Source organism: Lepisosteus platostomus, chromosome 12 (genome assembly GCF_059453375.1).
Source record: "Lepisosteus platostomus isolate fLepPlt1 chromosome 12, fLepPlt1.hap1, whole genome shotgun sequence".
Lineage (NCBI taxonomy): Eukaryota > Metazoa > Chordata > Actinopteri > Semionotiformes > Lepisosteidae > Lepisosteus > Lepisosteus platostomus.
The window spans coordinates 33478068-33490387 of NC_142622.1; the positions used below are offsets into that span (position 1 = coordinate 33478068).

General features: G+C 36.8%; 1 protein-coding gene across 3 annotated transcripts in view; it reads left to right on the plus strand.

Annotated features, from left to right (window-relative positions):
* septin7a (septin 7a) overlaps nucleotides 1-12320 on the plus strand; it is a 43294-nt gene that overhangs the window by 19230 nt on the left and 11744 nt on the right. For all 3 annotated transcript variants that reach the window (XM_088601694.1, XM_088601693.1, XM_088601692.1), the window contains 3 exons: nucleotides 10129-10229; nucleotides 10558-10692; nucleotides 12028-12145. In XM_088601694.1, coding sequence (XP_088457820.1) covers nucleotides 10129-10229; nucleotides 10558-10692; nucleotides 12028-12145 — 354 coding nt within the window. The remainder of the gene's footprint in view (nucleotides 1-10128; nucleotides 10230-10557; nucleotides 10693-12027; nucleotides 12146-12320) is intronic.

The window sequence follows — 12320 nt, forward strand, 5'->3', positions numbered from 1 at the left end:
ATTTGATTAGTAGATCTGAGGTATTTTTAGAATTAAGTCATTTTTTGTGAAGAAAAACTTAATCAAAAGCTATCACTTGATATGATATCAACAGGTGCTAGTTGTTGTAAGAACATCAAACAGTGTTATGTTAAAGGTAACCATTGAGGAGTTGCACTACTACAGTTATATCTATAGGACATGATCACAGTAGTCCATTGTCCATCTTCACACACACTTACTCTTGATCTGGTTCTTCTGGCAGTTTATGTACTTTCATGCAAGCACAGTGACAGTATTACTGTTGGGGACCAAAATTTGGGATTGATTTGTGATTTACAGATACACTGATATTTTCCTTACTTTTCCAATATTGTCTCCTGAAGTTCAGTATCCTTCAACCTGAAATCTGTCTCTTGGAGATGTTTTTGGTGAAGTGGAAAACTCATCAGCTGCTCCCACTTGTGTGACTATCACTACCTCTGTATATAAATCAATCAGCCTTGCCAGATATGTTTCTTTACTGCAGATTGTGGAAACATTTCTGCTTCCAAGAATTTCTAACTGCTGACAGAAGAGGATTTGGGGTTTGATTGACTTCATGCCCAGTAGCAGCGGTATGCATGGCCAAAAGGAAGAATGGATTACTGTAAACATTTTTTTGTATGCGCCTTTCTGTGCTTTAAAGATATTGTTGGCCCATTGGATCATAGTGGTTTCCTGCTGAGTGTTTCGGATGATTATCATTTTAATATACTATTGGCTGTGTTTGTCTGGTTCATTAGCAAACTAGTGTGTGTATCCAGTTTATGAAAGCTTATTTTTCCAGTTTTGGGCGGTAATTAAAATGGTCTAAAAACAGTTTCCAGTCCATTTCCTCTTCTCAATTTAGTTTTGACACATGCTCACAATTGCTCTTTTCTGTATGGCTGAAAGTGTTGGATACTGTGTTTCACAGGCTAGATGTTGGGGTGGAGAAAAATATGCAGCATTAAAAGTAACCCAACTAATGTTGTTTATACTGTATTCAAGCCAAGCTTTGGAGCCTGTATATTGTCCTCAAGCCGTTAAAGTTCTTGGTTATTAGACAGATACAGGAAAGGATCATGCTTTATAAAATTATAGAACAAGCCACAGAGTCCAATTAAAAAAACAGTACACTGAATTGCCAACACGGGTATAAAATGAAATTGAGGGTAAAATAAGTCTTTTAGTTCTACAACAAAAGGACCTTGAAGAATCAAGTGAAATGTATCCAGAGCAATAACAGGAAAATTCTGGACAATGAGAAAGAATTGTACTCATTACTTCACTAGTGTTCAGTAAGATAGAAATACACTACATTCCTCAAGACTGCAGAACCAGGTTATGTATTAAATAGTGTTAACATAGAAGAGAGAGACTTACCTAGGATACTAGAAATACCCAAGATAATTTTCCAGGGGTCTGATGGTATCCTATCAATTGGGCTTCAACTGGGTATTTTTAAAAGCTATTGAAGCAACTCTTCCAACAGTCACTGCAGACAGGATAACTATACTAGGACTGGAGATTTGCTAATGTAGTGTCCATTAGTTAAGAGGTAAAGAGTGTCAAATCCTTACCAAGTAATTATAGATCAAGAAGTCTGACTTCTATTACATGTAACTTTATGGGAATAATTAGAACTCAATGTCAGGATCATCTGTAGGGAAATAAGAGCCTAGGACACAGCTTAGATTTACAAGGTATAGGGCTTAACTACTGTAACTTTAAGTTCTTGAACAAGCAGCAATGGGAATTAATACATGTAGAGAATATGATAAGGTATACAGCTAGTTCTCAGTTTAAGTGTTTATAATTTGAGCAGTTTCTTAATTTAGGACAAATTAGTTTGTCACTTTAACATGCTTGATAGCAATTGGAAAACAGGAAACTTGATGGAGTGGTTGATGCATCTATGGACTATTGATTCGTTTATTTTTTATAAAGTTCACCTTCTAACAGTTCTGCCTTCACATTTTACATGACCTTAATCAGCATTAACACATATTTAGTTATATAAGGCCTTTTATAAGCTGTTTAAATGTCTTGCGCAAATATCTGTATTTTTTAGCAATTCAGATCTTTCATGAGAAGTGAACTCCAGAACACACCCTAGCACTTTTATAGCATTCTTCTGTGGAATGAGTTTTGAATTCATGCTTTTTTTAAATACACAGCATTTTTCAGGAATGCTTCCAACATATAAATCGAGCACTACCTGTAATTCGATTTTCAGAAAGCTTTTGGTAAAGTCCCTCATATACGATTCTCAAATTATATACAGTAGGCATTTAGAGAAATGTGTGTTTGGATTGGACGTTGGTTGATGGGTTAAAACTCAAATTGCGGTGATATAATTAATGGAGTACTACAAATGTTTATACTAGGACCACTGTTCTTGCTAGTTTAGACAGTGATCTAGATTCTGTTATAGGTTTGATAAGAGTCAAGTTTGTAGATGATCCCAGAAAACACTGAGGATCAGCAAATACTGTTTGAAGCAAGAAATAAAATTAAAAAAGATTTAGCTAAAATTCAAGACTGGGCAAACACCTGGCCGTTGACACATAATATCCAGAGGAACTGAAGATTGCATAGCAGTAGCAATAACAAACTATAAATGCAAAATGTGAAATGCATGAATCTCGAAGTGGCTAATTAACAGAAAAGGATGCATCTCGCCAATGTGGGAAAGCAATAGAAAAAGCAAATTGAAAAGATAGAATTGGGCACAATTTAAATTTAAAAATTGCCCAACATGCTTCTAAGATTTCCTTCATGTTACAGTGATCAAAACTACATGCTGTACTCTGAATAAGATTGTTCATCTAGGATCAGACCAGGAAAGAGAAACGAGGTACATTTTGTAGTTTAAAGAATTTCCTACGCTACTGAAAATATTCTCACTGCTAAGAATACCCTTTAGTAGAATTTCCTACTACGCTGACAGGCTGAAAAGACCGAACCCGTTTAGTCTTGAAAACCTAACCAGGTTTGCACCAGGTTAGGAGGCACCAGGAGGCCATTCAAGGGCATTGACAGTCAATCCACTGGTCTTTTTCGACAGTGAAACATGAACCAGAGGTCACAAGTGTAAACTAAATGAAAGTGCATTTAAAACTATGAACAGGAGGCTCTTCTTTACACAAGAGGGTAGCTGAAGTAAAGAACAAACTACACAGCCATGATATGGAAGACTAAGCCCTGTCTTCTTTCAAGAAATGACCGGACGATCATCTTGGATCAAGCTACTTGATCTTGGCTACTACCAAATGTGATGGAACCATTCTTAAGACCATAGACAAAATACAGTGCCGGCAGTTGGCAGCTGTCTGAGAGGATAAAAGGTGTTGGTTTTGGTCTAGTTAGGGCTTTGAAGTTTGTAGTAGGAAAGATGTAAGCAATCCATCTTTCTTTTATTACTGGTAAAGTAATTCTGACCCCAGTTGGTCTTGACTGACTTTTCTTGAATACTCACTTCAGTCATATTGGAAGTACCACATCCTGTTAAAACTCCCTGCCTCCCTTTGTTTTTGAATGCTGTTTTCAATCACTTAAAAGCTCCATCCATTAACTTTTCTGTACAAAGTAGATTAAATGGAAAATTGGAACTTCCTCGAAATTAAGACTCGGTGCTCAGGCGGTACGGTAGAAGTGCTGGCTTTTGGATGAGGCAGACGTTGAGTTAAAATAGATTGTCTGCCTTGGATTTTATTTAATGCGCTACAGAAAAGTGCTTTATCTTCCCAGAATGCATGGTTTTATTTGAATGCCGCCAGTGGTGACTACTTTAATTGCTAGTTGTGTAAGGGTGTTACCCTAATGCCTGTTTCATACTTCCTGAATAATATCAGATTAGCATGATTTTTCACTGGTGTCTGTCCACCCCTGTCACATTATGGGTTTTCACAAATGGCTTTGGGAAGTAAGAAACAGGCATCCAAGTTACACCATTGTGGAGTTAATTAAAGCATTATTCTTTCACACTGGGCCTTTTATTTGGGCAGTTGATTTGGTTTTAGAAAATCTCTGACTGTGCTCTCAGCTCTTAAAGCCACATTTCTGTGTCTCGGGCTTCTTGAGAAATGCAGGGAGCAAAAGGTTAAATGTATAATTGCAGACAATCCCATGGAAAATTGATGTGTGATCTTCATTGCATGCAACCTGTTTTTACAACAAATATTAAAATTCCCTGTCAATGTGTTTCCCTAACAAGGAAATATATACACTACAATAATGTAATAAAGTTTACTGTAGGTGAAGATTGAGCCAGGGATCCACTATAGGATATATTCAGTGATCTAACAGGCTTCCTGGGGTATGAAACCATGCTATAAAGTTCATATACAAACAAGAAAGTTCCATGGTCTAAATAAGTCATTGATTGTATATAAATTATATAATAAGATGTACTGGGACTATTTGTCAGAATTTCTTATCGTAGTGGTGAATTAGTTTTCATTTGACTGTTAAAGCTCTTTTCATTTTGAATGGTCTCAGTGCTGTACAATAACACTGAAGTTGAACTTCAAATTTCTGGTTTCACAACATAGTTACTTGATGGGACAGCCTTATACTGTACGTGTTTTTACTTGCACTTCAGGTCAGAGCTACCTCATTTTCCACTTACTGCATGAGTCTAATTAGTAATTTGCGTAAGAAGCCGGGTCCAGTAGGTACTGTACATATTCTAGTTTCAAATTTATTCAGGATTAAGTGATTAAAAAGCTTTCAAACATTCTTTCTGTTGAGCTGTAGTCAAGCCAGGTGTTCAGCATAAATTACGTCTTCGGTTTTATGTGGGGAGTAGTAGTAATGTTTATTTATTAAAAGTCCATGCAATCTAGTATCATCTTAGGCTTTTAAATGTGCTTATTTCTTTTGTGAAGATTTATAGTATTTAGAGAAAGAGCTGTAAAAGGTTTCCACTGCTACAGGTTTGTAAGTTTTTAAAAAGCATTAATTGTATAATTGAATCTCTCTTTGCAGTTTATGTATCCCTGAATGTTTTGAAATAGCTTGGAAGGTTTAAAGTTATGCTGTTCAGATTTACATTACATTAAAGGCCTTTAGAAAATTTTAAGAGGTCATGATATTCTGTGGCAATGAACTCAGGTGCAAAGGCCTTCTAAGGAAGACTAGTCCTCCTAGCTGTTTTAGGAGTTCATAATTCTTTTAATTATGGTCATCACTGATTGTTTTCAGAGTATATTTTAAAAGCTCTGCCAATAAAAGCAAGAATTGATAGCAAAAATGATGTAAAAACTGCGCTTTGGTATATTGTAGAAAATTATAATAAAGGCCAATATGTTGTCGAGAAATTAATGCATTTCCTGCAGTGAAGATGATAATTGCATTGCAGTTTCAAGAAAAAAATAAAGTAGTGTTTTCTTAACTCGGAAAATATGAGCAGATATGTAATGTAAAAACTGAGCAGTTTACTATAATGTTCTACTGTCACATTTAGAAACTAAATCTGATTTTATTTTAGGTTTAACCTGCTTGGAGCAGTACACACTTTGCATCAATCATGTTAACACCATTCTAATTATAATGTGATATACAGTATTATAGGATCAGTGTAGGAGTCCCTGTGTTAACTGTGTTTTCCAAGTGTCAGATTCCATGCATATTAGTATGCTGAAATACTATAGCAAATCACCATAACTCACTGCCATTTATTTTGCAATGAACATGGGACAGACAGTAAAATTGTGACAGGAAAAAACTGTCAGCTTTACTTTTTTTTTTTCTTGGAATCCTAGGCAATTGTGAATTATAAAGATCAGTCTGTTGAGGAAAACTAGGACCCATTTTATTTTGACCGGCATAAGTTTGTTGTATTTTGGGGGGTGGGGGCGGGTAGGGTTGTGGCCTCTTCATGAATCTGTCCTTAAAAGCAGCCGTGCAATACGAAAGGTCACATGAATGAGGAATTAATGCCGGAATGTTTGGATTCCTGAATGTGCTCCGCGCTGTCCATGTCACAGTAACTGCAGACAGTATAAGTGAGAGAATTTAACCACAAGCAGCACCAGGTGTTGCTGAACGTGTGCCGTCATGCACAGCCATAAAATGATTTGTATGCATTCCGTTGTAGAAGACATTAAGTGAGTTTCTTTTTCACACTGACGATTTACAGCCAGAATATTGGATTTCGCACCTTTTGCCTTCGTAATTGGCTTTAGCTCTTCAATTTTGAACATTTTGGGGAAAAAATGGTTCAATGCTTGTGGAATTTGAATGGATTTACCTTGCTCATTATCTTGTCTGAGAAGACTGCTAAGCACTTTTTCTTAATGGTTTTAAGGGTTAAACTGCAGTGTTGTCTAATATTTGTCAATTTACATGTTATACAGTTCTTAACATCCAGTATAGTGTATAAAAGAGCTTGCTGAACCATTGATCTTTGACAAAAATGTTCTTTTACTTTGTTTTTGTTAGTCTATAATACAAAAGAATAAAATGCCCGGCTGGGGGTGGTAATGCAGAAAACAGTAGCAGATGTTTTACTTTTATTCTGAGTTCCCGGTCTCGGGAATAAGCATCTCTCTACAATAACAGCTGTCTTCCCCTGAGAAAACTGGGCCTCTGAGTTCAGAACAAGCCCCTAGCCTGCGAAAATAAAAACATGAGCCACCCGGTTTGACCACCGTGTGATGAAATTCTGGCGTTTCACTGGCAGCTGTGTAGAAGGTGCTCAGCCTGGCCAGCTCAGTGTATACAGCACAGTAACATTTGTCTACTGTATGTAAGCTGAATCAACTCGCTGATGTTGTTTGCTGTCCATTTTTAAATGTTTCTAAACTGTTTGAAATTATAGCTATTTAATAACTAAAAACCATCACCTTTTTATCATTTACATCTGTTTCTTGGAAATTAGAACTACAATGGGGAGCTCCTCCATTTTCAAAAGCACCCAGTAATCTTGTCACAACACAAGGGAGAGCATTTCTGTCAAGTCAGGCAAGGAGCGTACAGGTGTTCTGCCACAAGCTCCTGCAACTAGAGCCTTCCTCGTAAACAGAACAGAATGGATAGTGAAGTCCTAGCTTGGGTTGATTTGAAATATAGGATACTGGTACATTTCCAAAATTCAAGATTTAGGTGTTTTTTTTTTATTCCTTAATTTTGTTTTTCCCTGAAACCTATAGAGCCACCATCAAATGACACTGGGATGATTGTCACAATCAGGTGACAAAAGGATAATGCTTTACTGTGGTAAAGTTGTTATATCACTCTTGAGAAGCTTTGTTAGGTTGCTTAATTGCTAAAAAACGTGGTACTTTTTTTTGCTTCAGGGCTTTATTCAAATATTGCTGGCTCTCAGAACATTTTATCTGGTGGTCAAGAGTATTAAAATATTTTTACATTCTAAGTCAAAACAGCACATAGAAAAATGTAATGCATGCAGCACTGGGATTCACATAAAACATTATCTTTTCATAGTTCTAAGAATAAAACACATTTTTTTATTTTTAGAGTTTAGTGTCTATGAATTCAGTGAAAAAATATCTAGACCCTTCCTGAAGGAAATGACCAAATAATGCATGCATGTCTTCTTAAACTTGATATTCAAAGTTTGAGTGCTCAGACACTGTAAATGTTGGGGAAAACTAAAAAAAAATACAGTTGATTGCATCGTTGCATTGCAAGTATTCAGACCTCTGAATTCCTACACCAGAGAGTTCAGGATTTCTGAGAGCCAGCAACACTAATTTGAATGTGATGGTGGTTTGGCTGTAGTAGCACTCCCTTGCAGTAATGGAGGGAGGCATCTGGCTAAAATACCAGCAATTCTATAAACTGTGCATTGTTCAGCAAACTCAATGGCATATCAACAAGTTTATCGAAGTCTGTACTTAGTTAAATGTATTGATACATATTCATTTGCATATTCTCACTGCATCTGTCTAGACAGGAGACTAAAATCTGTAGCACTAAGCACCACACATATACGAGTAGAAACATCAATGATTGCCAAATTACACAAGCTGTAAAGGTTAGAACATGACACAGCATTTAAAAGTTATGAAATTGCATGTTTCTTAATAAAGTTAAAGTGCCTTGCAAAAGTTTTCAGACCCCTCCTATGGCGACAGTAGCTTTCAAGTCTTTCCACAGATTCTGTCACAGAAACGGGGTGTTTCTCGAAAAGAGTAGGGGTGTAACACCGGCGTCCTGACCGAATTTCCCACTGGCCCTTACCAATCATGGCCTCCTAATAATCCCCATCTGTGAATTGGCTTCATCACTCTGTTCTCCTCCCCACTGATAGCTGCTGATGTGTGGTGAGTGTTCTGGTGTACTATGGCTGCTGTCAAATCATCCAGGTGGATGCTGCACATTGGTGGTGGTGGAGGGGAGTCTCCGTTACCCATAAGGCGCTTTGAGTGGGGTGTCCAGAAAAGTGCTATATAAGTGTAAGATATAATAATAATAATAATAATTATTATTATTATTATTATTATTATTATTATTCTTGATAGAATTCAAGTCAGGGCTTTGAAATGGGCACTCAGAGGCATTCACTTTATTCTTAAGTCACTCCAGTTAAGCTTTGGCTAAAAGGTGCCTTTTTGTCCCATTTCACATCTGAAGCAGGTTTTCGTCTAAGCCGGTTTTGCAGAACTTTGCTCCCAGTTGCAGTACTTTGTGTTCCCAGTCCTGACAAGCTTCCCAGTCCCTGCTGATGAGAAGCAGAACTCTTACATAACATTGCCACCACTGTGCTTGTCAGTAGAGATGCTGTTAACTGAGTAATGCACTTTGTTTGGTTTGTGTCAGATGTAATGTTTTAGCATTTACACTATAAAGTTCAATTGTTTTTGTTATGACCATTATGTTTTGTTGTAAACACCATTTGGATATTTTTCCAGTTCCATAAATGCCTCCTATGTGGAGTGATCAGGATACATGTTGACCTCTGTATATTTTTACCCCTTTCAGCCACTGGGCAGCCTATTTCAAAGTTACCATTGACTTCACAATAACATCCCCAACAAGGTTCCTTTTGCTCAGTTTGGAGAGTCTGCCTGGTATAGGTAGACTGGGTGGCTTCTGCTTCTTAATGATCTGTTTCACCATGCTCAAAGTGATATTAAGCAACTTTGAAAGATTTTCATAACCTACTGATTTGCACCTTTAAACAAGATTATCCTTGCCTTATTTGGAAAGCTCTTTGGTTGTCGTGGCTGAATCATTGCTTGAAATTCCCTACCTGACTGAGAGACCTTACAGAGATGTATTGTGAAATCATGTTAACCACCATTATTGCACGTAGACTGAGGCCATTAAACTAATTGCGTGGCTCGTTAAGGTAATTCTGTGCACTTACATTACTTTAGATGTTCCTCAACAAAAGGTTTGAATGCTTAAGCAATCATGATTGCCAACTTTCAAGCAGCTCAGTGTGAAAACTGGAAGGGTTTGAATATTTTTGCAGTGCACTGTATAACAAAACATAAATGTCTGGATTTTCACAACTTATTTTAAAATTAAAATGTTGCACTTTTGAACTTGCTTTGAAATGCTAAAACTCCTTTATAATCCATTTTTCTGTATAGGTCTTAGCCCTCTATTTGTGTGATAAAAAATGAACAAAATCATGTTTGCACTATTAGTGCAGTAAGTGTGTTTCCAGAAAATAAGGAGAACTGATACACATTCCCTGTCTCTAGACATTTGATATTCAGTTTGTTTTCCTTATCACACTTCCATGTAGTGGAACGGTGGTATTGTGCTGGGTCAGACAAGCCATTACATTTATGACAAAATACAGGGTTTTGAGACAATGAGAGCAATGTGTCGTCTGACCTGTGTTCACTAACCCTTTGAAAATCATCTTTGTGCGAACGGCTGCACTCCCAGCTTGGCGGGTTTCATCACACTGAATCCTGCCTCAGACTTGTACCTCACATGTTGTGGCAAATACTCACAGCCCATCACCATACGCTCTTCTGTTCAGCCATTGAATTCCCCACTTGGCAGGTATCATTTCTAGTTCACTCTCAAGTCACTGACCATGTAAAAGTGGGTAAGGGCAATGCCTGGAAAGCTTCAAAACTGCTGGCACTTTCTAGTTATAAGACCGTTTCTAAACGTGGTTGTTTTTTTCCCCTCTAGGTTGAACAGTCCAAGGTTTTAATAAAAGAAGGCGGAGTCCAGTTGCTTCTTACAATAGTAGATACACCTGGATTTGGAGATGCTGTCGACAACAGTAACTGGTAAGGCCATGCATGCAAGCAAAATGTGCTGCATTTAACACATCCATTCAAACTGCAAGAGCAGTATTGAGAGGTGTAAAATATTTGGCTTGCTTAACAGCTGTTGGCAAAATTAGATCCTTTAAACAGTTAAACTGCTACTATTGTGAACTAATTATGATTTACCTTTCTTCAGCCTTGCATTGTTCTACACTTGTTCCTCTATTATCTGTTTTCATGTTTTAACTGCTCTGCTCACGTCAGCCTTATGTTTTTTTAAAGCCCTTTTTTGTTCATTTTTTTCCCTGTAAATTAAAATAAACAGATGACAATGTATGTCTTGTTGCAGCTGGCAGCCGGTCATTGATCACATCGATAGCAAGTTTGAGGATTATCTCAATGCAGAGTCTCGTGTGAACAGGCGCCAGATGCCAGACAACAGAGTGCATTGCTGTTTGTACTTCATTGCACCTTCAGGTCATGGGTTAGTATGGCGTGTTTTTGTTCTTTCTGTGTTCATGTTGTACTGATTTTATTGCCTTGGTGATGAATGTCAAAGAGGGAAGTGTTCTGCAGAAAGTTCCATGACATAATGAAGCATTTCTAGTTGAAAGTCTGTTACACCTTTAAAATAGGTGTGATCAGCTGATGTGTTTTTAGTTTTTCTGAATGTTGGACTTGACAGTTGTCTTTATTATCCTTGGTTTATCGGACATGCTTACTCTGGTTTGTATATCATGCATAATATTTAGTTTTAAATGTTATAAAAATAAAATATGTGCACAACTCATCTGTTATACCATAAAAACCAAAATTATTTAAGGATAAAAAATCCTTAAATTGAATTAAAAACTAAGGCACTTTGACATTCAAGTATAGACTTGCTAATAAAGTACAAAGCTAATTTTATTTGTAATTGATTTGATTATCAAATTCATTGTCAACCATTTTGTACATCCAATCAATATTTATAGTGTAGTGTTATGTATTTTGCATTGCAAAGGTTATTGCATAGGAGTTTCCAAATGGTTTGACTCCCAGTCAGAGGCACATAAAGAAAACTGCTAGCTATTTGCTAAGAGATGACAAGACAGCTCTGTTGGACATTGTTTGTGTAACAATTACCCCTTCAGTCTGTCTGATATCTGTAATCATTAAATGCCAATTGTAATATATCTTGTTGAAGTTTACCATTTCTTATCTGTTTGGCTATTTAGTTGAGAAGACACATTTGTTTTATTTGACACTTAAAATGTTGTACAACAAGCATTTACTATCCAGCAGAAGAATGTGAAACAAAGATCTTGACTTTGACCTAAGAGTTTGTTTCACAAAAACACAGTTTTGAGATTTTACTGGATCCTACTCAAGCTGCTCCTTCAGAGTCTTGTTGGTTTTTATGCAGTTTGCTTCTTGGATATCGTTCTGCAATGTAGGGAAGCATGTACTTAAGGTTATGGGAAAAGTATAGATGTTTTTCTGTTTTGTCAATATTATTCACGCCTTGTCAAAAAAATGCAAAAATTCGCAAGTAGGGATCCTCTGTTCGCAACATGTCTAGCCGTAGATTGGGCAAATCTGATGCCAAATTGAAAGTCATAATTTTGTGTGATCTTTGATAACCGAATATTGCCGTGCACTCTAAAGTACATGTTCTTTGCAAAGGTGGAAGGCTCAGCTGGCCAAAATGTTGGATTTTAACATCCCTGTGGTTTTATACATCATCTTATGGAGAACTAGCCTAATAATAAACCTCCTGCTGTTTTTCTAGTTAAATGATATTGTATACGGAATTCAAACAATCTGGTTTCTTTTGCAGGCTAAAACCTTTGGATATCGAGTTCATGAAACGGTTACATGAAAAAGTGAATATAATCCCCCTCATTGCCAAAGCTGATACACTCACACCAGAGGAATGCCAACAGTTTAAGAAACAGGTGAGAATGGAGAACCTTGGCAATACTTATGGCTTTTACATATTTTTTTCTATGTGTATTTTAGGCAGTCAAGTAGCTGATTCTTTGAAACAGATCTTAATCCATTTGCTTCCTGTACAGAGAACAAACTAACCTGTTGCAGTTTCTTCATTGTGTGATTATTTGCTAGGTTTAT